This window comes from Corythoichthys intestinalis, chromosome 9 (genome assembly GCF_030265065.1).
Source record: "Corythoichthys intestinalis isolate RoL2023-P3 chromosome 9, ASM3026506v1, whole genome shotgun sequence".
Taxonomy (NCBI): domain Eukaryota; kingdom Metazoa; phylum Chordata; class Actinopteri; order Syngnathiformes; family Syngnathidae; genus Corythoichthys; species Corythoichthys intestinalis.
In genome coordinates this window covers 20331306-20358638 of record NC_080403.1, presented here as the reverse complement: position 1 = coordinate 20358638, position 27333 = coordinate 20331306, and the positions used below count along the sequence as shown (strand labels likewise).

General features: G+C 39.2%; 1 protein-coding gene across 3 annotated transcripts in view; it reads right to left on the bottom strand.

Moving 5' to 3' along the window:
• The window catches only part of cacna2d2a (calcium channel, voltage-dependent, alpha 2/delta subunit 2a), a 348071-nt gene that overhangs the window by 239130 nt on the left and 81608 nt on the right, over positions 1–27333 (bottom strand). For all 3 annotated transcript variants that reach the window (XM_057845730.1, XM_057845731.1, XM_057845732.1), the window contains exon 3: positions 21084–21200. In XM_057845730.1, coding sequence (XP_057701713.1) covers positions 21084–21200 — 117 coding nt within the window. The remainder of the gene's footprint in view (positions 1–21083; positions 21201–27333) is intronic.

The window sequence follows — 27333 nt, the reverse complement described above, 5'->3', positions numbered from 1 at the left end:
GAACTAAAACAAACATAGACCCAACAGGGAATGTGCTTTGTCAGCAGATAAAACATTTGGTGCAACAGTAGAGGAGACTTTTGTGGTCTTGGACCATGAAGCAACTCAAACGCACACATCCCAATCCACTGACAAGGTGGCAAAAATATATATTATCGGGTCTAAATATAATGTTATTGGATTTATTGGGATCACGTAATAATTCCTATTATTGGACCGATAATTATCGGTCCGATAATTATCGTGCACCTCTACTTTTTATTAAATACAAATTTATTCGGGATGTTATTCGAGTCTGTGATGGAGATTTACATAAACGGCTTGCCGTTCATCACAGTTTCAGTGCCATTCGTGGATTGGGCGTCGAGCGCTATCAATAATAGCCAATGGGTTACCAAGAAAAGGACCCGAAAAGGACCCATAATTAGTAAAAAAATGACTGAAAATCTACAGGAATTGACCCATGGGAGAGTATCTTTTAGTCATGCTGTATTTTGTGTGAAAGCAGGGCAATAACTCGTTTTAATGAGTTTAAGGCAAAACACAAAAGCAGTTGAAATTTGACTAATCCATGCAACAACTTGGACCAAAATTATTGCTTCATTTCTAAATAACAAAGCCAGAAGTTCTTTAATTTAATTTAGAATTAAAAGAAAATTGTTTTGAACCATTGTAATTATGTTTGAAGCGATAAACTGTGAATTGCTTTAATTGCATAAGTGAATATGTTTTACTATTTTACTAAACCTTCACATCTCAAATAATTATAAGAGTACATACACACATTGCAAATTGCAAACTGTTGATTTCATTTGTTAGGGCCTAAAAAAATAAAGTAGATGGAATGAAATTACAGCTTCCACTTTGGGACTTATGCTGTGACAAAATCAGTATTTTTTTTTCTTAAAATGTCTGAGTTATGTCCAACTATTAAGTCATCAATCCAACCTAGATTTTGACGAGCTGCATCTCTATGAGGCGTGAAGACTGTAGCGCCTCCGGCAGGAGTAGTGTGATGAGGGTGGTGAGGAAAGCAGAAAGCAGACAAAATTCTCTCCACTCATTTCAGGACATTGGACAGAAGCGCTGCTTATTCTCTCTCACTCATATCACGGACTGTTTACCCTGCTGGCCTTTGGTAAGAGGTTCTACAGCGTGCAGTGCAGGACCACCGGGTTCATAAATAGTTTTGTCCATGTGCCCATTAGACTTTCAAATGGCAAATCCCTCACGTAACATGTCTACATGGCTCACATACTGCACATCTCTTTCTCTGCATTCTGTCCAGCAGACAGTTTACACTATTTACCAATCACTGCAAATTGAAATATTGAGCCTTGTTGTGAGCCTCCTCCTGGCTTGCCCGTTTTGCACATTCCTAATTCGCTGATGTACAGTACTTCGATTCCCAGGTTTTTTATTCACATTTTATAATGCTATTCATATTTTTACCTACATACCTACCTACCTATGCTGAAAAACTTTTCCAAACAACCCATCCATCCATCCATCCATCCATCCATCCATCCATCCATCCATCCATCCATCCATCCATCCATCCATCCATCCATCCATCCATCCATCCATCCATCCATCCATCCATCCATCCATCCATCCATCCATCCATCCATCCATCCATCCATCATTTTCCACTTGCTCCGGGGTCGAGTCGTGGGGGCAGCCGCTTTAACAGGGGAGCCCAGACTTCCTCTCCCCAGCCACTTCAACCAGCTCCTCCGGTGGGATGCCAAGGTGTTCCCAGGCCAGCCGAGAGACATTGTCTCTCCAGCGTGTCCTGGGTAGTCCTCGGGGCCTCCCGCCGGTGGGACATGCCCAGAACACTTCTCCGGGGAGGCGTCCAGGAGGCATCCGAACCAGATGCCCGAGCCACCTCAGCTGGCTCCTTTCAACGCGGAGGAGTAGCAGCTCGACGCAGAGTCCCTCCCGGATGACCGAGCTTCTCACCCTATCTCTAAGGGAGAGCCCCGACACCCTGCAGAGGAAACTCATTTGGGCCGCTTGTAGAGGTGTGCAAAATTTCCGATTCTTAGATTATTCGCGATTCGGCCGTGGAAGATTCGAGAACGATTCACAAACATCCAAATTCTGATTATTGAAATATGCCAAGTAAAGCAGAAGTACGACACACTCAGCGCGCCGCGCGGTCTTCGGTACGCAATTAGGGACGGAGCGAGAGTAGCTAAACATCATGCTTCTCATTACCCAGCCCCTCGGGTAACGCCAATGCTCAACTCACGGCTCTAGCTCAACTCATGCCACGAGATAAAAAAAAAAACAACAACATACCTGACTGCTGCCGAAAAGCTGCTACAAGCCACATTATGTTACAGTAGATATCATTTATATAGGACTAGATGCATTATAGCTTCGGTATCGTTACCAGCACATCTACAAAAAACTAGATGCGGGCGTTAGTAACGGCCGCCATCTTAAAGCAGTACACTTCCCTGCAAGGCTGTTGTTGCGAACCTTCCAAGCAAACCTAATTAACTTTTTATCTAAAATACTACTAAATCGGTAAAATATTGACTTGAATCTATCTTTAAAATAGTTTTAAAACTTTTACATGTTGAAAGTAGACAAAAGAGAAATTATGGAATAACAGGAGCAATTTTAACAACTTTAACGGTTGATTCACAACATTAAATTAATTGAAAGTAGTTTAAAGCTGCTGATATAGAATGGGGACTGGAGTTTTTTATTTACTGTTATTTTTGTATACTTGTTTACTGCTATATGTTAACTTGATACTGAAATAGTAGTTTGGTTTAGCCTGAGAGGATTTTTGAACAATTTTGGAACTAATGTACAAAACAAATTAAAAAAAAAAAAAAAAAAAAAAAAAAAGGAGTGGGGTGCATCAATAATCGTTTTATAATCGAATCGGAGCCTCTGAATCGTAATCGTAATTGAATCGTTAGGTGCCCAAAGATTCCCAGCTCTAGCCGCTTGTATCCAGGATCTTGTTGTTTCAGTCACGACCCACAGCTCATGACCATAGGTGAGGGTAGGAACATTGATTGACTGGTAAAACGAGAGCTTTGCTTTTCGGCTCAGCTCCTTCACCACTACGGACCGGTGCAGCGTCCGCATTACTGCGGAAGCTGCACCGCGATCTGCCTGTCGATCTCCCGCTCTCTCCTACCCTCACTCGTGAACAAGACCCCAAGATACTTGAACTCCTCCACTTGGGGCAGGATCTCATCCCCGACCCGGAGAGGGCACTCCACCCATTTCCGACTGAGGAACATGGTCTCAGATTTGGAGGTTCTGATTTTCATCCCAACCGCTTCACACTCGGCTGCGAACCGCTCCAGTGTGAGTTGGAGGTCACGGCTTGATGAAGCCAACAGCACCACATCATCTGCAAAAAGCAGAGATTCAATGCTGAAGTCACCAAACCGGACCCCCTCAACGCTTCGGCTGCACCTAAAAATTCTGTCCATAAATATTATGAACAGACCCAAGCAACCTAAAATTAAACACAAATAAAACACAAAATGTTGCCCCATTTACATTTATTTAGCATTTACCATTTAGCACATGTTGCACTGGAATGTAGCAAGGTTGCAGGGCTGTCCTTACATCTTAGTGAGACACCTCCTTTATTTGTCACTGATTCATGCCGACAGCGGGCACATAATCGCCCGCCTCTGGTGGTGTAATTCATCGTGAGCACACCAGCTGCTGGCCAAGCATTGCTGCTGTTGTTGGGGGATGACAGAGACGCGGAAATAAAGTGCTTCACATGATTTAGGAAGCTTTATAGGCTCTTTGTTGGAAGAATTCATGAATCGAGTCGCTAGTGGCGCCCAGCGACATGTAGCAGTAACGTCGGCTAACTGACAGAATCGATATGAGACACCTCAATTTGAGTTCGCAATTGTCACGTGACACAACGATGAGCAACACGGGATCCAGTTAAGTGACAATAACAGCGGCGTGATCAAGGGAACTTCATTTTTATGTCCTCTGGCCAATTTCGAAGTGTGTCGGCTAAATGTAGGCGTTTTAAATTAGATATTTGTGCCCGTTCAATTAAAAGCCAAACGCCGAGGTGTCTCTGAGGAAATCCTGCTGTGATAATTACTTAGCACTATGAGGACAGATTTACCTCCAAATCCCACATAGTCCGCTTCGCTTCGCTCCGTTCCGTTTCGAACAACGCAACAAATACGTTTCTATTTTAATCAACACGAGGTGGACCACATTATTCGCTCAGCTCCGATCCAGATCCGCTTGAGTCTGTCCTCTTCGGTCCATCAAACTATATGCACAAGGTCTATATTTTCTGGTCCGTCAACCTGCGCCATATCAAGTCTTGCCATTTAGCATGCACCAAACGGGAAGTAGAACATGCTCTCCTCCATTTTATGCATGTGTGTCTAGAGCTGACATGGCCAAAGTCCGGCCCGGGGGCCAAATGCGGCCCGTGGTCGGATTTCATCCGGCCCCCAGCCTCTGTCATAAAATCAATAACGTCTGGCCTGCACACAGACTTAATAAATTGGTCAGCAGTACTGCTACAAGCATATGAAGTAGCTTACACACTAAATGCTGCTCCTTATTTACCCACTAAAAGGCAGCAGCACTCTAAGCAACATTATTCCGTGTGACCCTTTACTCCCAATTTTCTAAAATGTCGACAATCTACAAAAAAAGTTGACTGCAACGGCTGGCGCTTCAAGGATAGGTGGAAACTGGGCTATTTCGTCACTAAAATACGCAACGACTGTGTCTGCCTCATTTGCAAAGAGACCGTCGCTGTTTTTAAAGAGTTCAATACGAGGCGATATTACCAAACAAGACACGCTGACATGTACAACAAGATTACAGGGTAGATACGTAGCGAGAAATTGAAGCAACTTGAAGCTAGTTTAATTTCACAGCAGCAGTAATTCACAAGAGCCCGAGAGTCGAAAGAGAATGCCACAAAGGCTACTTGCAAAATTGTTGAAATTATTGATTAAAAAAAAAAAAAAAAAAACTAAGCAAATGTGACACACAGAACAGTTTGCTAAAATTTGCTTAAATATACAGTATTGTTCCACGTAAAGGACGATTGCCAAGGTCGGCCCCCCACATTTTTGCCACCCCAAATCTGGCCCCCTTTGCAAAAAGTTTGGACACCCCTGGTCTAGAGTCTGCGGGTGTACGGACCGGATGAGAGATATATAGATGTATGCAGTAGGCATTGGGCAATGCAGCCCGCAAGCAGGTGGTCTGCAATGGAGCGACGCTGAGTGGCCACGGACTATGTGGAATTTGGGGGCTACTATAACGCTTGCCTGACAACTTCCAGTTCTGTTTATTTCTACCTACAATTTTGTTCTGAATGCATTGTATCGACAAACAAACCAAACCATGGAACACTGCACTTTATTTTTTTATTATTATTATTTTTTTAAAACCTCAATACAAGGTCTTCATAAATTAGGGGTCAACAATATAAATGGCCCGGACGTATTTTTTAAACCGTCAGAGCCACCAGAATGCTCCAACCACTTGTCCGGTGGGCCAGTAAAAATAATGCGTCGATTAAAAAAAGTATATATATTTTTCATATTGATTCCCAGTGGTTCCATGTTTTGATGACATTACACTATCCCGATCAAAGACAACCTTACAGTCTATGCAGCCAGTCATTGCTCTCTGTGGGTTGTAAACACACCTTGTTAACTCACTCGCTCCCGCCTGCAACCTGATTACTGCTGCTGATTGATTGTCCGTACCCACCTAACGTTATCCTACAAGACAACATGTTTCTGAAACCCCCAGCATCCGGCAAAGTACTGGGGGGAAAAAAGACCACTCAAGAAAGAGAAAGACACCGGAAGAGTTGAGGGAAAGCCAAATCCATTATGGAAAGGGAGAGAAAAGTTTCAGCCCCAGTGGCGAGACTGCTAGAATTGATTTGGCTACGATGAGACAAGGAACGAGGTTTACTGTGAGGTGGGCAGTTCAATGCCCACATATGCAGACACGTTAGTCAGAGAAAAATAACGAATATGAAACCTTTGGTATGAACATGTAATAATTCATCCACGTGACTAAGGAGAAAATAATATCGTCATAACGTCTATCTAGCTTGAAAATCATTTGCCATAATTGCCTTAGTCATCTGTTTGAGTTCTAAATTGTTACCACGACAACTGGAGACTTCCAGAGGGCAGTAAAGGGAAGACAGGACAGCTTCGCCCTGGCACGGGGCTTTCCCGTGGGCCCGCCTCCCCTGGAACCCCCAAGAAAAAATGTTGGCTATACTGGAGTAATTATGGAATGAATATGGAAATGGAATAGGATTATTTGCACTAGATTCATGTTTTTGCACAGTTTTGCAACACTTTTCATTAAATCTACCATAAAACAATAAATGTTCATTCATTCATATTCAAGCAAATTGTTCTTTTTCGTGATGATTGGGATCAATAACTGATGTGTTGACCTGGGACATTGGTTTTGATAGACGGGCCAGTGAATTTAAATTTCCCTAATTTCCCATACTATCTACCACTGTACTTACTGCATTTAATTAGAAAATTAATATTTATATTACATTGCCGTTTTGACCGGATTCATACCAAGTGTGTATTAGCACACACTCACATGTAGAAACGCGTCCTCCGAGGCCACAGGTGTCAACTCAAGGCCTGGGGGGCCAAATGTGAATGTAAAAGTGACAATTACAAAAAGATATTTTGATACTAAAAGGCTTTAAAAAAAGAGGATTTGGACAATTGTTGGGGCCATAAAGTCTTCAAGCAAGTAATTGGTTAAACAATATTTGTTGAGTGATTTGATAATCTATTAGCTGTAAATTAGTTGATTCATTTTGGCAGCCCTAGTTTGCAGACATAACGGCTCACCGAAGGACACCATAATGTGGCCCATGACCAGAGGTGTGTCGTAACGCGTTACATGTACTCTGTTACATTTACTTGAGAAACTTTTTGAGAAAAATGTACTTCTAAGAGTACTTTTACTGAGCCATACTTTTTACTTTTACTTGAGTAGATTTGTGAAGAAAAAAAAACGCTACTCTGACACCGCTACTTTGGGCTACACAAGTCTCGTTACATTTTTCCTTTTTCATTCTCCATATTAGATTTATTTATTTTTTGCCAGTGATGCCAAGAAAAGCTCTACAAATTTCACCAATTAGACGTCGAACAATAATCACATGACTCCATTACACCAATCAGACTCAAGCTTGCCATTCTATGGTCATGCCAGCCTGTTCAATGACATGATGTCTTTAAAGCACCATAAAAAGTGAAGTATTGGCATAGAGTGCTGCCATTGACATGATTCGAAAGCGAAGATTTAAACCTCTCTCCCAGTTTTTATTTGGCAGCGATTGAACACGGAAAACCGGAGAAATTATCCTTTTAATTTCCTAATAGTAAACATGAAGGAACTATTCACTATTCAATCTAGGAATTATTTTCTTCACTAGGGGGTACTCATGCTCTTTGGAGAAATAATGTTTCATTTCTGTCTGTCTATTTTTTTTCTCTCGCCGGAATTCAATGATTTTGTTTTTTTTTTGTATGTCTTTGGCTTTTTTTTTGTATATCTTTGGCTTCATGAAGTTATGTAATGGGTTATTGTACAGTATGATTATAATTACAGTTCATACAAGTAAGTTGTGTGCTGAGAAAAAAAATACCATTGTTAAGAAAAAAAAAGCAGTCACTCACACTGTTACTCATTACTTGAGTATTCTTTTCACTGGATACTTTTTTTTTACTTGTACGTGAGTACAGTTTTTGGATGACTACTTTTACTTTTACTTGAGTAATATTATTTTGAAGTAACGCTACTTGAGTAAAATTTTTGGCTACTCTACCCACCTCTGCCCTTGACTGGCATTGACGGTTCTACTGAAAACAGCTATTGGCTCTGGCTGCTGTTAAAACTGTTTGTAGTTTTGGGAGGGGGGGCTGTTAGCCTATCACCTTTTCTGCATCTCTGGTGTAGCGGTGTAAAGTCATTTTTGTACGAGCTGCATGAACAAATTTGTTTTTGGTTCAATATTCCAGAATCATGTGCATAAAGTTCATTTTATGAGAAGTGAGCGGTAGAGCAGTCAAAACAATCATGATAGGTTATGCATTTTAAATTGTGAAAAAAATGCACCAATGTTTCTTTCTTGCTGTATTTAGTAACTAGATCCAAGTGTTGTCACCTGTGCCAATTGTATTCACTAAGCCATGACTGAGAGTCAGCGTCTGAGTTAATTATTAATAAGTGTAATGTGATGACAGTTGACTGTGAACAGTTCCATCCCGCCCCATCCCTGACCCGGCTACGTCATCTCGGTTTCCACAGTCAGGAAGAGACGCAGGCCTGTGCCATCTGATTGATTAATACTGTCAAGCACACTTTGGCCGTCCCCAGCGTAGTGTCCACATTGAGCTTCCCTGCAATCTTTCACAATTACTATCAGCGTCACCATTAAGTCAAAGAGCATCTCCGTCATCTCTGAAAGACAAGCGGTCACAAACAACCCCAAATCAATTATAATGCCAATCCCTGCTTGTGCTACTTTTAAATGCATTTTATTGTTAATGTTGGAATATTTGGCTTTTTTCTTTCAAAATACCAAAGGGTGAAACATTAAATGAGTGGCTGTGATGCCATCACCTCACCTCAAACCACTTAGTGGCAAATTATGCCATTTTTCTCCCAATTTACAACAGTTCCCAAACGTCGGATTATTCCATGACAAGCTTTTGTCAAAATAACTCAAGAATATTTTACCTTGACTCATCACCAAATGCTTGTTGCCTAGCGGTAACGGTATTAGCACCCTGGCACACGCGGTCAGACGGCAAATAGGTTTGAGTTAAAAAATAAATAAATCTATATTCGAGTTAATCCTTCTTTATTTCAGGGGTTGCTAGAGGTACTTCACCTAAACCAGTAAATGACATTACGGGAAATAGAAGACAAACCGAATGTACAGTGTGGGAAGTATCAAATGCAGTATTCCTACCACTTAATGTATTTATTTTTATTTTCAAATCAGGAAATATTAATTTTGATATAGTCTGAGGCTGAACTAATTGAAATACTGAGTGACTATTTATTTTTGCATTACCGTAATTTTTGTACTATAAGTCGCATCTAACTGTTGGCCGCCACCCACACAATTTGACACGAAAACGACATATGTTCATAGATACGCCGCACCGGACTGTAAGCCGCAGCTGTTCTCACTGTATAATGGGATATTTAAACCAAAATATATTAACCAGTAACACTTTATTTGACAGTGACATCATAAGACTGTCATAAGACCAAATGAACCAACATGAAACTTTGAACCAATTAGCTGCAAAGCTTCACGGTGGCATCATAAGACTGTCATAAGACCAAATGAACCACCATGAAGCTTTGCATCCAATTGGTTCAAAGCTTCATGTCATCATAAGACTGTCATAAGACCAAATTCATGTTGATTCATTTGGTCTTATGACAGTCTTATGATGCCACTGTCAAATAAAGTATTCATTGCTTCAAGAGGCTTCATTTGGCCAGTATTGCACCTTGGGAGAGACATTCAACCTCTGCTGCCACCTGCTGTCAACACTGTTGTGGCCAACATGCCTCCATGCATGCATTGCAGCGCTACAGTTGTAAATAACCATCAAAATTCATGTTTTGTGCTAATTATTTCTTCAGTTACTGTTCCAGTTATTTCATTAATTGCTGGTTATGGTATTTGGTAACACTTCATCCAACAGTGGCACCATAAGTATGTCATAAGGCAATCATAATTATGACATGACACTGTCATGAGCATTAATGAATTCGTATTACATATGTCATTTAGTGTCATCCGGCAATTTATCTCACTTTTGAATGGATGCAAACGATCCCAGCTGGACATTAATGGAGTTAGTGACATTATTAGCTGGATGACACTTCATGACATCTGTCATAAGCATTCGGTAATTCCCACGATAGCCTTATGACAGTCTTATGATGCCACTGTCAATAGAGTGTTCCCTATTAACTTAAATAAATCAACAAATACGCTGCATTGCACTATAAGCCGCAGGAATCAAAATGACGGAAAAAACGTAGCGGTTTATAGTCTGAAAATTACAGTCTTTCAAAAGATGTTTTTTTCAGTTTTGGAACTATTCGCACATTTTTATTTTGTTTTAGCCAATGTAAGAATATATCTTTTGTAAGCGTGTATGTTCAATGGTAATGGTTAGCATTAACAGTTAACTGTGTGCAATCCAACATTGAAAATGGTATCTTATTTTAACAATTTTTTTTTTTTTAAATTTGACAAGGTTGCCAGCTGGAAAGGGCTACCTGACTTTAACTTTTACCTCAGTCCATCGCTACTAAAATTTTGTGTTTTCTATTTTTGGACATAAACTGTGAATTGAAGAATTTTAGAACAATAAAAACACAAATTCACAAGATTAATGTCTTCTTATTTTGCACATTCATAATAGCTGCTTTTTAGTTTTAGCCACTAAAACAAACTTTCAAATGCTGTGTTAAAAAAAAAAAAAAAGCCTTTTTGTTTTCCCTGTTGTACTGAAACTGTACAGAATCGAGACCCCCATACCGAGGTACAGGACTTTTGTGTACCGTTACACACCTACTTTTACCCTTATGTTGACATCTTCGCCAAATGTTGTGAGAACATGCCTTTTGGTAACACTTGTCTGGGGTAAAATTGCTGCTTGTAGTTAGCGTTAAGCTTTGACATGATAAGTGTTTACAGGTAATCTGTCCATTCCTTGAAAAAGTCTGAAATTCCCCTAGTTTAGCAATCAAGTCAGCAATTTACTTTGGGAATTAGATTAACATTAGTGCAATGAAATATGAGTGACCTGCTTTTTGATTTTGCTCTGACTCAGGAGCACACATTTGAGTTCTGTTTGGTGGTAAGTAACTCAACTGTACTCATTTCCCAACATGCAGCACTTTGGAAAATTGTGGACAATCCTTCAATTCTTTATTGCTTTGCCCAGGTGAAGTTCATTGGTACATAAACTTATCATAAGAAACAGAATTACTCATTGCGCATATAACTGTCATGTCTGGGATGTTTTTTGCCATTAGACTTGCTCACCAGAAAAGCCAAGTGGCTCTGTTTTAGATTGGCTAGTGTTAAAACAACCACATAGTATGACAATTACATCATAGATATATATGTGTTCATAAAGTGCAATACTAAAGACAGCAATTTTCTCATTAAAACATATTACAGAAAGTTTTTCACCGTTGTCATATTCATTCAATATCCATGCTGGTTTGAGATACAGTACATTTTTTTTAGTTACAAGAATGGTCACCGAATGAATTCAGTTTTTATCTCAAGGCACTACTGCAATTATAAACAAGCACCTATATAGTAATTTTTCCATAATGCGTTCCCTTTAAATATTCAGATTGCGTTGGTATCATAAGCAACAATGCATTATAATAACTGTCCTGTTTACTCTACCTTATGACTCAGTGACAACATTTACTCAGCACATGCTATCCGTAAATTGCACTTTATTCTTCCATTCTTCAAAATAACTCAGATATGTGCTCGTAACTGTTGAAGGATATCAGGAAACCCCCAGGGCTGTAGAACTACTCTTTGGCTCCATGAAAAATAGAGCGAGTGAAATGACACATGTCAGTTGCAAGATATTAGCTTCTGATCGTAGGACTATTCGGCACTGGTAGACATGAAAAGTATCTGGCATGTTGGGTTAGAATACCCTCCCCCTAGCAAACAGATTCTATGAGGAGTATCTACTTATATGGGTCAATCTTGTTTTTTCCAGGGATGTTTCCACAAAAAAAAACTCCATGATTGCAGCAGTTACCGCTCTTTTAATCAATTTGCCTGCCACCAGTCACCTACGAAAACACATATCATTAATCTTACCTCACCTCCAATCGTTGACCCAGCGTCAAAAGCCGGCTGTGTATCTACCCAGCAATGAGCAGCCCAGATGCAACGTTCTTTCAGCCTCTAAATACTATTGGGATAGCATTGAAATGTGTGTAATTGGATTAAACCAACCTTATTCCCCCCTCTCCATTCCACCAGATTCCTCTGTGAAATCTCAAGTGAAGAGATTTGACAACGACGCTTTTTGCTCCGCAGAAGCCGACGGGAACATAACAACTCTTGAGTATGTTTGCCCGCGGCGGGAAAATCCCAGCAGGGTTCCCCTGACTGACAGCTCCGACTCATTTTCGGCTGTGAGTGACGGCGGACGAGATGCGACGCCGTCTGGTTCCGAACGACCCGGCTGAACTCGAGGGCCTGATCTAACATGAAGCATCACAGGAGGAGGTGAGGGACCCCTGGATCAGTCAACGTAAGTTGCATGGTGTCGAACGCAGACATGACAAGCGACACAGGCGGCCTTCTGTGGCTTCAAAGAGCTGTCAGAGAAACACTCAGGTATCGCTCACAAGTGTGAGTCTGTTGCTCTGATCGCACACTACAACACATTGCAGTGCGCAAACACACTCACTAAATTCTGAAAATATCCTTCTCGGAGTTCAAATTCTATTCAGCTATTCAGCCATCAACTTTCTTAAAGCCAAATAACTTCCGCACTAATGACGGCAACGCCACTAATGCCTAAATACAGAGCTGAACAGTACTTTGGACTTCTCTGTTAGGTGTAATGTTATTGTGTACATTATGACAACATTATGTTTATTGAACGTGGAAAAATATGCGTAATGACCATCTGTTGTCTAAAAGTCATATCAAAGACAACCATCGTGCTAACCCTTGCAGGTAGCACATGACACCCTGATAGACATGCATTACTGCCTTGTAATTCAGTCGAAGGGGGCTTAAAGGGAACCTCGGACTTCAAGACTTGTAGGCTCTAATAAGCCACAATTGTTCTCCTTTACTAAAATACAGTGGGGCAAATAAGTATTTAGTCAACCATTAATCGTGCAAGTTCTCCCACTTGAAAATATTAGAGAGGCCTGTAATTGTCAACATGGGTAAACCTCAACCATGAAAGACAGAATGTGGAAAAAAAACAAACAGAAAATCACATTGTTTGATTTTTAAAGAATTTATTTGCAAATCATGTTGGAAAAGTATTTGGTCAATACCAAAAGTTCATCTCAATACTTTGTTATGTACCCTTTGTTGGTAATAATGGAGGCCAAACGTTTTCTGTAACTCTTCACAAGCTTTTCACACACTGTTGCTGGTATTTTGGCCCATTCGTCCATGCAGATCTCCTCTACAGCAGTGATGTTTTGGGGCTGCCATTGGGCAACACGGACTTTCAACTCCCTCCACAGATTTTCTATGGGGTTGAGATCTGGAGACTGGCTAGGCCACTCCAGGACCTTGAAATGCTTCATACGAAGCCACTCCTTTGTTGCCCTGGCTGTGTGTTTGGGATCATTGTCATGCTGAAAGACCAAGCCACGTCTCATCTTCAATGCCCTTGCTGATGGAAGGAGATTTTCACTCAAAATCTCTCGATACATGGCCCCATTCATTCTTTCCTTTACACAGATCAGTCGTCCTGGTCCCTTTGCAGAAAAACAGCCCCAAAGCATGATGTTTCCACCCCCATGCTTCACAGTGGGTATGGTGTTCTTCAGACATAATTCAGTAATCTTTCTCCTCCAAACACGAGAACCTGTGTTTCTACCAAAAAGTTCTTTTTTGGTTTCATCTGACCATAACACATTCTCCCAGTCCTCTTCTGGATCATCCAAATGCTCTCTAGCCAAGCGCAGATGGGCCTGGACGTGTACTTTATTCAGCAGGGAGACACGTCTGGCAGTGCAGGATTTGAGTCCCTGGCGGCGCATTGTGTTACTGATAGTAGCCTTTGTTACTGTGGTCCCAGCTCTCTGTAGGTCATTCACTAGGTCCCCCCGTGTGGTTGTGGGATTTTTGCTCACTGTTCTTGTTATCATTTTGATGCCACGGGGTGAGATCTTGCATGGAGCCCCAGATCGAGGGAGATTATCAGTGGTCTTGTGTGTCTTCCATTTTCTAATAATTGCTCCCACAGTTGATTTCTTTACACCAAGTGTTTTACCTATTGCAGATTCAGTCTTCCCAGCCTGGTGCAGGTCTACAATTTTGTCTCTGGTGTCCTTCGACAGCTCTTTGGTCTTGACCATTGTGGAGTTTGGAGTGTTTGGAGAGACTGACTGAGATTGTGTACAGGTGTCTTTTATACCGATAATGAGTTAAAACAGGTGCCATTAATACAGGTAACGAGTGGAGCCTCGTTAGACCTCGTTAGAAGAAGTTAGACCTCTTTGACAGCCAGAATTATTGCTTGTTTGCAATGTGATCAAATACTTATTTTCCACTCTAATTTGGAAATAAATTCTTTAAAAATCAAATAATGTAATTTTCAGTTTTTTTTCCACATTCTGTCTCTCATGGTTGAGGCTTACACATGTTGACAATTACAGGCCTCTCTAATCTTTAAAAGTAGCAGAACTTGCACAATTGGTGGTTGACTAAATAATTATTTGCCCCACTGTATGTTATTAGAAACACATAAAATACTGCCATTGATTTAAAAATCTATAATATTTAGTACATGTTTTGACCTACAGAGCACGCCATGTTTTATACGCCCACTGACGCTCAGGGTGATGAAGTAGTTTGTTACTCATGAACACTAGGCAAACACTACCGGTCTTTTGCAAATCCTTCTATGCGGCGAAACGTCAAACACATATGCAACTTGGTTAAATGCGGCGAGTACTTACGATTTGTGTTTTCGTTGAGTCTTTTATTACCTTTTTGTTGCCTCCAAAAACTTTGCATGTGTTTCTCTCATACTTTTAAGCATTGTGTTTTCTTGTGGTAGCTTTAAAGCAGATTATTGATCTGTTGACCACTTTAGTCACGTAGCGTATTTAAATCACCCTTATTTGATATTACGACGTTGAAGTATTTTCTAAAGGCATCTTTAGTATGTTCCTTCTGTATGCATCTAAACAAAGGGAGGTCAGAGGAGTACTAGCGAGACTGTAGACATTCTGCGGCCGTATTGTTGAGCCTGTTCACGGATGGATGTAGAAACAAATGGCGAGTCAAATTTTACTTCAAATGTCAAAAAGATCATGTCTCGAAGCGATCGTATGTTGAGGTATCACTGTATATTGAAAGCTGTTTTTATGCTTGCAAATGTAGAGTTAGTGTACGGATCACATGGTATAAACAGCTGCCTTTACGCCATAAAAAATCATTAATTGAGACCCAGGCAACAAAAATAAATGCCCTATAACCTCAATGTGCTACAAAACATACATAAAACAGTATGTACAGACTGTATTGTTCTATTGCCTGCGTATGTGCCGTTCCAAATACAGTGATACCTCTACATACGAAGTTAATTTGTTCCAGGACCTTGTTTGTAAGTCAAAATGACCATATGTCGAGTTGGATTTTCCCATAAGAATACATTACAATTCCGTTAATTCGTTCCACAGCCCGAAAACCTACACAAATGCTTACTAAATACTGCTGGTACTATTGCAAATAGCAATTAAACAGAGCAAAACAAATAAATTATTAATAAAAATCAGAAAAAAAATAATATAATAATAGTAATAATATTAATGACACCTGTAATAGTGTAATGAATCGGGTTCTAATGTGCCGGATGTGTTTTGCGTGTGTACCTGAACATGGCGTGGCTGACGTGACAGAGTGAGAGAGGACTTTTTATTTTCACTTTTCATGTTTTGTTGGCGTAAGCTGTGGCGGACAGTAGGCATGTGTTACACAAGTTCTGACATAAATAATTTAAGACCTGACGAAGCTGGCGATTTCTTTGGCGATGTTACAATAATAATAATTGTCACCCTAATGTATAAAGACTGACGAACGGAGGTTGGAGGAGGACTGTCGAGTAGTAGACATTCTACGACCGTATTGTCAAGACAGTTCAAGGACGTGTACACCATGTTCATATTTTTGTATCATTTCTATCTTGATTTCAATGGTAAGCCTCACCTTTTTCCTTTTCTCACCACCTGCACTAACATCCTTGGAACCCATGTTGATTTCTCTTACAAAAAAATCTGACGTGCGCCCGCGGGAAAATAAAGAAACTGCGGCGCTGTCATTAATCGTCGGATGTAGAAACAAATGGCAAGTCAAATTTTTCGTCGGATGTCGAAGCGGTCGTATGTCCGCTGTACAACTGTTTATGTAAAAGGGTTATAACACCGCAACTGTCAATGTCATTGGTGAGCTCATTTACAGTGGCTTGCAAAAGTATTCGGCCCCCTTGAATCTTGCAACCTTTCGCCACATTTCAGGCTTCAAACATAAAGATATGAAATTTAATTTTTTTGTCAAGAATCAACAACAAGTGGGACACAATCGTGAAGTGGAACAACATTTATTGGATAATTTAAACTTTTTTAACAAATAAAAACCTGAAAAGTGGGGCGTGCAATATTATTCGGCCCCTTTACTTTCAGTGCAGCAAACTCACTCCAGAAGTTCAGTGAGGATCTCTGAATGATCCAATGTTGTCCTAAATGACCGATGATGATAAATAGAATCCACCTGTGTGTAATCAAGTCTCCGTATAAATGCACCTGCTCTGTGATAGTCTCAGGGTTCTGTTTAAAGTGCAGAGAGCATTATGAAAACCAAGGAACACACCAGGCAGGTCCGAGATACTGTTGTGGAGAAGTTTAAAGCCGGATTTGGATACAAAAAGATTTCCCAAGCTTTAAACATCTCAAGGAGCACTGTGCAAGCCATCATATTGAAATGGAAGGAGCATCAGACCACTGCAAATCTACCAAGACCCGGCCGTCCTTCCAAACTTTCTTCTCAAACAAGGAGAAAACTGATCAGAGATGGAGCCAAGAGGCCCATGATCACTCTGGATGAACTGCAAAGATCTACAGCTGAGGTGGGAGAGTCTGTCCATAGGACAACAATCAGTCGTACACTGCACAAATCTGGCCTTTATGGAGGTGGCAAGAAGAAAGCCATTTATTAAAGATATCCATAAAAAGTCTCGTTTAAAGTTTGCCACAAGCCACCTGGGAGACACACCAAACATGTGGAAGAAGGTGCTCTGGTCAGATGAAACCAAAATTGAACTTTTTGGCCACAATGCAAAACAATATGTTTGGCGTAAAAGCAACACAGCTCATCACCCTGAACACACCATCACCACTGTCAAAAAAACATTAAAATTTTATATCTTTATGTTTGAAGCCTGAAATGTGGCAAAAGGTTGCAAGGTTCAAGGGGGCCGAATACTTTTGCAAGGCACTGTATGTTTTACATTGTGTGTTAGCTTCAAACCAGCGGAGATAAGAGACCTATGTGATTGTGTTACATACAAAACAAAATATGAACTTCATTTTGACTTGTTTTTGTCTGCCAAATTTATGAAGTGAGGTGAGTTTTCTACAACCTCTAGCCCTCATATAAACATTTTGCTCATAGGGCAAATCTTAACAAACTGACAGCGAATGCTGTTATCTTTAAAAATAAATCCTAATTCGTGTAGCTCATAAGGCAAGGCACCACTGTATTTATGTCATGTATGTTATGTAATGCTGACACATAAACTGTTGTTAAGTGTGATTTTGGCATTTGTGGCATGGCTGTTGTTTCATGTATTCTGTCAGTGTATCAGATGTGTCACTTGAAATGTCCATGCAAATAGATTTTATATAAACCCCATTTATGCATGAAATCGGAATTGGCCACTTGGACCTGCAGCATAAATCCCGACTAAGAGGCTTGAATATGAACGTTCCACACATCTGTGAAATATTCGCTTTTCAGACTTGTGGTTGGATAAATATTATCCATGAAAGCACCTGTAGTAGCAACTATCAAAGTGTCAAAAAGAAGCACTTGAACTTCCTATTTTCCATTTCCATTCAACAAAACCATTACGACCCCATTTTTCTTTGCCTTCGTTTCCTTTTTGCAATCTTCTTTTCCTTCCGCTCTGCTCTTTTTACCAAAAAGTTTTTACTGCTTCACTTTTGCCCCAGCACCCCCCCCCCCCCCCTCTTCTTGCTCATTTTGAAATCTATGAATTTCTGAACATCATTTCTTGATTTTTACATGCCGCGGGGAGACATTCTCATTCCCGACTGTCTATTTTTTTTCCCCCTTTTACCACTCTTCACCTCATTTCCTCCCCACTTTCTGAGTGAGTCTGGCGGACATGTGAAAGTTGGTGTGGAAGTTGTGTGTTGTCGCGGTATGTGCTCGCATGCATGTGTGCGTGTGTCAGGTGGGGAAAAAGTGCAAAACCAATGTCATTCCAAATCCAATCACGGCCATTGGAGATGTGCTGCGACGTCTTGTTCCCTTTAAGGATCCCAACTGAGGAATTAATCACGCCCTGAGAGACCTCCGCTCCTCGGGATGAATGTGCTTCATCCCCCAAAACACCACATGCTTTTGGAAGATACACACTTTTCATCCTTTTTTTTTTTTTTTTTAAAAGACCAAACTTAAAAATGTCAGCGCTTTTCACTCTCAAGTGAGCGTTTCAGAATCAAAATGAATGGTTGCTAGAAAGTCTTCCATTCTTAATCCTTTTATGGCCGGTTTGGGTATCAAAAAACGGGACAATTCCCTGAAAACATTGGTGATAAGATTATAATTTCAATTATCATTACTACTCCTCACAATCATGTTTCAAGGAGATTGAGTTTAATTTTTTCAAGTACAACAAAACCATTAATTGTGCATTTTTTATAGTAAAACTTATGTGAAATGAGTCATTTATACAGCATATCTTGACCATCATATCTTGACAGAAAGAAGGAAAATTTTCAAGGATTATAATTATGAGTTTTTCTGTGAAAATTTAAATTAAACTTTTACATAAGTCATATTTTTAGAGAAAAATAAGATTTAAAAAGGTACAAATGATCATATTATAGAAATAAAATGTATATTTTTGAGATAGTTGTTTATTTAATATTGAAAGAAAAATCTTGACAAAAATTGTATTGTTCAGGATAACGTATACAGTAGTTTAAGGGAAATGTTTTTTTGTTTGTTTCTTTTTTAGCCAAGAGTCACATTACAAGAGTACAACCAGATGTTTTATTTTGAACTATTTAAAATCTTAAATCTGATATATATATAGATATATATGTATATATCTATATATATATATATATGTGCAATGTATCACGAAGGTGAATACACCCCTCAAAATATAGCCATTAATATCTAAACCTCTGGCAACAAAAGTGAGTACACCCCTTAGAAACTACATCCCTAAACGTCCAAATTGAGTACTGCTTGTCATTTTCCCTCCATGATTTTACAAGTTGATTTGGGGGGGAAAAAAGTGCGCGTTATATTCGGGAAATTAAGGTACCTCATAACTATCGCTTAATTGTATTTTTTTTGTTACTGTCGCATTTTTCCCGATATTTTAGATGATAATCAATTCAAACAAAGAAAAATTGGGGGAAAAAAAACAAAAACGTATAAAAGGGTAAATATTTGAAAAAAAAAAATCTCGACCACTCCTTGATGTCTGTGATTTCTGCATCGCGACCCTTGTTATATTGCCGTGTTTTACCCATGAAATCTCCAAAATGTCCGGCTGTGGCCATTCACAGCTGTGCCTTGAATCCTGGTGATACATGCTACATCGAGTTTTTGGATCGAAATAAGGTAAGTACGGGATAATATCTCGTTAAAATCAAGGCAATTTTGAAATTTGACCAAATTGGGGGTCTCAGAGCGGAACTTCAAGTCACCTGAGTGTTTTCCGCCATATACTGTACATTTTCTTATAAAATGCTAGGTGAATTTGGCCATCATTTTAAAAACAGAAGCAAAGGAATTATATCCGGGGATCAGTTTGTTCTGATCTCATCGAGTTAAAAAAATGTCAACATCAGATTATTTTCAGTATCAGGACATAAACAAATGTTTGGCCCGCTAATTAAAAGGAGTATTATTTTTTTGATTGTAAGATAGATATCAAGAGAAAGCACAGGTCTGCGTGAATGAGACAGCAGCATCACCTCATATGACTTTTTGTTCACAAAGTACAAGCAGAAAAAGTTTACCGCAGAACAAATGACCAACTTCACAGCTAGAATTGCAATTAAATTATCTTTATTTACAAGGTGACTATTAGTTCTAATATTTTGCATCTAGTGTATACGGAATGTTCCAGCATTGTAAAAATATAGTAATATAGTAGTATAATAGTATAATATAGTAAAATATCTTTTAATTCTACCAGTTACATGCTTAACAAATGAGATGTGGGGAAAAAAGGTATTTACCATCTGAGTGTGAGCAAGCATTTACAAAAGAGAAACAAATGTCGCACTGATATTGTCTCACTTAACATGTCAGAAAAAAACTAACATTATCGACAATATATATCTTGGAGATTACAAGCTTATCAACAGAAAATGTTACAAAAATAAAATAAGCATGGTGAATTGACTTTTTAACTGATTATATATAAGTCGTTCCCTCTGAAGTGCCAGAGTGGTCTCTTCAAGTGTGAAATAAAATTTTGTTATTGTGTTTTGAGATGTATCCACGCATAAGTAGGCAAAGTTTAGGATTTGAACTGCTGATTTCAAAATATTTCCGTATTTTTACTGACGTAAATCCTCCATAATGGACAAACCAAAGTTTAATTTTCAACAAGTGTGTTTCGCTGTATTGGATTTTTACAGATTTGCTTAATATTTTAAAGACCAAGTAGACGAAACGTGATGATAACCAGAAAACTGGATATAAATGTTACTGTACTGCACTATGAGAGCATAGCATGAGGAAAATAATTACATGACTATTATATCCATTCATTTTCTCTACCACCTCATTTAGTAAAATGTTACATTAAACAATTTTGTACTATTAATAAAGGTCTTTTAATGGCGATAATACTTCAGATGTCAGTTTCAACTTCGTAGTCATGAAATCAGCATCACAGATTTCACGTTTAGCGTATTTGCTACATTTATTTGAACATCATTGTGTTCATAATTCTGCATGTATTACGATGTGTTTGAAACATTTAGCGGCTTACCTCCAGGGCTTTCCTCTTACTGTTTAGCAGCTTGGAAATATCCCGTGCCACTCTCTCCACCAGGTCCTTAGGGTTGTTCCTCTTGATTTCAAACTGGCTCCTCTTCTCATTGTAAATCTGCGAGCACACACACACAAAGCACAACTCAGATTACACAGCGCACCTTCGTTTGTTTTAAGGGGATAAATAATTTAATCGCAGGGGAACAGCATGCTTGCTCTGGAGCGAGCACACAAGATGGTAAACATGATCCGCCGAGCAAGCAAGCCGTCTGCCATCGCTCCCGTAAGCCTCAGAGCTGTAGCATAAGTAAACACGGAGCGGGGATCTTAATGGCACAGCACTTAGCAGGGCCAGCTACACTCTGGAACAAATTAAATGAACAATAAGTCTTACATTATCCTTGCTCACTGTCCAAAATCCTTATTTTGGGGTGTAAGACAACATTTATATCACGGTTAACCTGTTTTTGATTCTCAAACATTTTACAGCAAGTACCACCTTAAGGAATACATGGCTCTCTCAGTACCACCATCAGGGTCAACATTAAGTCAGTGGTTGCAAAACTGACCCATGAGCATTCACCGCTTGTCTTCCCAGTTCAAATAATTGGACTGTTCAGTTAATCAGTTTAAAATAAGTTAGTGAGTTTGGACAAAATGTTAAAAAAATATATGGCAGATGGAAGTTTTAGTTATTTTAATAAGCCAGATTGTGAGCTCTAACAGTTAATTTAGAAATAATAAATGCACCGTAATGTACTTGCACCTGGAAGTTGTTCCTAAATATTTGGAAAGAAAACATTCTCAACTTAAACTACGAAAGATTCATGTTTAATGTTTGTGTACAAAAACCAAATACTTAAAAAGAACTTAAAAATGTTTAAACATTCATTTCAGGCAATCTTTTGCATACTACTCAAGAGAAACCACCGACAGCCGGTGGCACTCTATCACAAAGCCGTATAAACAATGTTGTGATGTTCAATTGCTCTTAACTAAAGAATGAAAAAGAGTAAAAACAAACTTTTTTTCAGCAAATTGTTAAATTTTTTAAATGTATTTTCTACATTTTTGAAGTGCTGAGTTCAAGCTAATGTTTTAGCTTGTTATGTTCCTGAAGGAACATTTGGGCATATTTTTATCACGTAACATGTGCTTTAACCCGTATTTGGATGGTCTAAAACATATTGTAATGAATCAGGTTGCATGTACTGTATTCCTCAGGTTGCAAAATTCACGTTATGGCTTGAGTTAACTTTTGTTAAAGTTTGTGCCCTAGTGTTTATTTTCCATATGATTACCCATTGATTTCACCTGTTGTGGCCTGCTCCTTTTGTCTTGACCAATCCGCTGCCTCTTGTATCAACCACCTGTGTCTCATTGTCTCGTTACTCCATGTCTGTATTCAACTCCACATGTGCTGTGGGTTCTTGTTGGGTCATAGCCTATCTGAACGTTTTGTCCATACCTGTGTCAAAGCCCTTGTCTTCCCCATCTTCCACCTAGTAAGTTTGGGATACCTAGTTTTTGTTATTGCTTTGAGTTTTTGTTTGTCACTTAGTTTTTGGATCCCCACAGCTTTTTTTTGAACTTAGTGTTTTTTTCGTCACGATAATTAAAGCATTTTGAGTTCACTACCACCTTCCTTGCCTCCCTTGTTTTTCCCTGCACTTGGGTCTTCCATGCGGTCCTTACGTGACAGAACGCAAAGTACAAACAATAGCCTAAAAAGCAAAGTACAAACCAAATTCAAACAAAAGACTGGGTATCCAAAATGTACTGTGTGGAAAATGGGGAATACAAGGGCTTTGATGCAAAACGCTCGGATAGACAATGACCCGACAGCCCAACAAAAACCGACAACACATGTGGACCTTAAATACAGACATTGGGTAACGAGACAATGAGACAGAGATGTTTGATACAACAGGCAGCAGATTGGTCAAGACACAAGGAGCAGGCCACAACAGATGAAATCAATGGGTAATCACATGGACAACAAACACTAAGGCATAAATTGAACAGAACTTAACTCAAGCCATGACAGTTCATGTGTTGAATTCTGTTCTTAAACGCACTACGGGACAGACTGGAGAAAGAGGGAGGGGTGGATGAAGTTTTCGTCATGCTGGCGTCGGCTATGGCTTACGGTAGTCGTGTTTCGTGCTTACAGTGGCAAATAAAACAATTGGAAAAACCTCATAATGTTGGCGTTGTCCTTACAGATGCTACCATAGCCTGATTCAGATTCAGAATATTTATCGTCATTGTTACAAAAAGCACAACGAAACTTTGGAGCATCCATACAGCTCATACAGCTAAGTTGGTAAAGTGCAAAACCCATATAATAAATACCCTTAAGTACCAAGTGTAAACAGTTTTGGACATATGTACAACAAAGATTCAACAGCAGCATGAGGTCATGTCAGTACTAAAGTGCAGAGCAAAATATACTAGCTAAAAACAGTCATAAATCAGTGCAAAACCCAGATAAGTTAATCAAGTATAATCAAGTATAGCCTACTGGTCGTCAACCAATGGGTAAGGGTCAGGGAGGAGGAAATAGTGGATAGTGACATACTGCAACAATGCAAACCAGCTCAGTTATTGTTGTTGGTGGATGTGGATTATTGTCCGTAAGAGGGGGGCAGAGAGGGGAGAGGGGCAGAGTTCAGTAGCCTCAAAGCCTGTGGGTAAAGACTGTTGACCTATGTACAGCCTATGTACTTATCTGTCAATATTCAAAATTGTTGGAAACCTTACTTTTTTTTAAGCTAAATTCCTTGAATATTTACAGACGAAAACATTTAGAGTATTCATCGAGGAAAACTAGACGAAGACTAACACATTTCGAAAGGACTGGAATAAGACAAACAAGTATTGTCGTCCAAAAGACTAGGACAATTTTTTTCAGACCCACCTGCAACACAAGGATGACATAGGTTTCAAAAACATGTGTACAAACAATTTCAAAAAGTCATTGTAGGCCAACACTGAGAGGGCGTGACGTACCTGCCCAGTCACATGATCGCTTTATGAGCGTTTGGAGGCTTTTTTGAAAAATAACCTGCAATGAAAACACGCTGAAGTCACAATTATATTGCGAAAAACTATAATACAGCTACAGAAGGCCACAACCAGACACTAACCTGAACTCACAACACCAAATATTTTATATTCACTGACACTTATGTAACTCATTCGATCATTTCTGCACAACCTTCAAGTCAGCGATAATACAATACATAATAATAATACAATATACATAATACAATGGAGAGTGTGCGGGTAGCTACAAAAAACAAAAATAAGACCTGCATTTCACATGACATATTTTTTTGTATAATGTATTGTGTATTTTTGCAATAAATAAATAATCATACTGTACCAAGTGGTCTTATGAATATACAGTATCCACTATTGTCACAGTCAATTTTCTCCCAGAGTTGCCAACGTAAGCATGCCTTATGAAATACTCCATACGTCAAAGTGACGTGTTGATGTGCACCATGAGAGAAAACAAAAGCATCTACTGGCTGTGTCTCTATCAAGCTGAAAGCTGGGCAAGCAGCCATTGGCCCAGTGAGCTGACACATCTGGTCCCAGAGGTTCAGACTGCGCCAGCCAAGCACTCTGATGAGATTTGCTTGGCCTTGGTCTTATTTTGGCAAGACCCTCAGGGAAAACAGATTGCGTTTAACTTCCGGTAATAGATTAAAAGACTTTTTTTTCTTGTAGGGTGACATACAAAAAAGTATTACACGTCAATTACCATAATTTTCGGACTATAAGCCGCTACTTTTGGCCTTCATTTTGAATCCTGCTGCTTGGAATCCAGTGTGGCATATTTGTTGATTTATTTGGGTTAATAGGTAACACTTTATTTGGCGGCGCCATTCTGAGACCGTCAAAATTATGTCATGACACTATCATGGGCATCACTGAATGCATATGACAGATGTCATTACCGTATTTTTCGGACTATAAGTCGCACCTGAGTATAAGTCGCCATTTATTTAAAAAGTATAAGTGGCATTTTGGGGGGAAATATTCTTGATAAAATCCAACACATAGAACAGTTATGTCATCTTGAAAGGTGATTTAAAATAAAAATACAATAGAGAACAACATGATGAATAAGTGTACAGTATGATCATGTTAAATGATACATGAATAACGAAATGCGAACGTGGCCAGTATGTTAACGTAACATAGCTATTAAGAGTTATTCAGATAACTATAGCATAAAGAACATGCTAGGTTTACCAAACCATCAGTGTCACTCCAAAACACCAACATAACATGTGAAATGATATAATAATGTGTTAATAATTTCACACATAAGTCGCTCCAGAGTATAAGTCGCACCCCCAGCCAAACTGTGAAAAAAAACTGCGACTTATAGTCCGAACAATACGGTAAGTGTCATCTGGCAAATTATGTCACTACCTCGATTTATGTCCAGCTCGGATTTTTGACAGTCTTATGGCGCCACTGCAAAATAAAGTGTTACCAAATACCATAACTAGCATTTCATGAAACAACTGGAACAATAACTGAAGAAATAATTAGCACAGAACATGCATTTTGATTGTTTTTTTTTTACATCTGTAGCACTGCACTGCATGCTAGGAGGCATGTTGGACAACAACAGCATTCACAGCAGGTGGCAGCAGAGGCATGTTGGACAACAACAGCATTGACAGCAGGTGGCAGCAGAGGTTCACTGTCTCCCCCAAGGGAGCAGTCATGACCAAATGAAGCTTCTTGAAGCAATGAAGCTTTGCAGCCAATTGGTTAAAAGCTTCATGGTGGCTCATTTGGTCTTATGACAGTCGTATGATGCCGCTGTCAAGTAAAGTGTTACCGGTTAATATCTTTTGGTGTAAATATCTCATAATACAGTGAGGACAGCTACAGCTTATAGTCCAGTGCGGCTTATCTATGAAAAAAAATAAATCATTTTTCGTGTCAAATTCGGTGGTTGGCGGTCAGGTGCACCTAATAGTGCGAAAATTACGGGTAAGTTAGTATTGGAATCTTAATTCGGCATGGAAGAAGAGCAAACTTTTGTCAGCACCAGTGAGAATGATGTACAGCGCCAGACTCCATGTCACATTTGTTTACAAATCAATATTCATTTCATTAATGGGTTCTGCCTCACTCGGGAAGATTAAGTAAGGCAAGCTATCAGGTGAGGGACGAAATGAAATGTCATCATAAATTAGGTGTCTCCTTTTATCATAATAGTACTGAATATGATATGCAATTTTCCACATCAAATAATCTGAAACTCACAATAAGCAACTTGACCAAGCAAAAAAAAAATCTTCATTATCGTGCATGTTGGGTAAATGTGTACCTTATTAATATTATTATTATTATTTTAAATCTTAGAATGTTGTAGAGCTTAAAGTTTTTTAATGGACAAACTAGTATGAAAAGCATTCAGACTTTTAAATCCAGAAAATATCTTGGTTCTATGGCTACCTTTCTCATGAATATCACTGATGACACGTCAGTATTCTATAAGAGCTCCCTCTGTTTGATCAAGCATGACGTGAGTGTAATGGATCCGCCTGCACAGTTTTCCATAACTGCTGTAGCCCATGTTTATTTTTGCACTTACTGCCACATAAACGGAAAAGCAATCACTTTTGCCGGCATTTTGTACATTGCCCTAGGACAGACTGTTTTATTTCATTTGTCAGTTCATGGTGTTTTAATGACAGACGCCCGAAATCTCACCCAAGCGGTAAATTTAATTAATTTATCTGAGAACTATGAATACATAGTTTACTAGTGAACATCTACTGTTTATATCTGATTGTATTGTGTGCGCGTGCCACTACCAGTACTATTGATGGTAATTAACAGTCAATTAAACAGCACAGCAAGCACACTTTATAGTGATTGGTAGCCCCTGGTTAACAATGGCAATCATAGTGCTACGGAGTAAAGGTAGCCTTACCATGTAGCCATGTATAATTCATATTCCAATGAAAGTTAACTTTATATAGGGCAGCTCTATTTATAAATCATGACCGTGGCCATGTTTGTTATAGTAGTACATTGTTAATGCATTAGACTGTGTATTTTCAATGTTTAGTCGTTAGCTTAGCATTAGCAAGTCCAGCAGTGTATAGCATCTGAATAAAGTTATTTCTGAGGACTAATAATTAATAGAATAAATGTTTTTCATTTGAACCAAGCAAGTACTTGTATAATACCCAACTAAAAAATGTGGC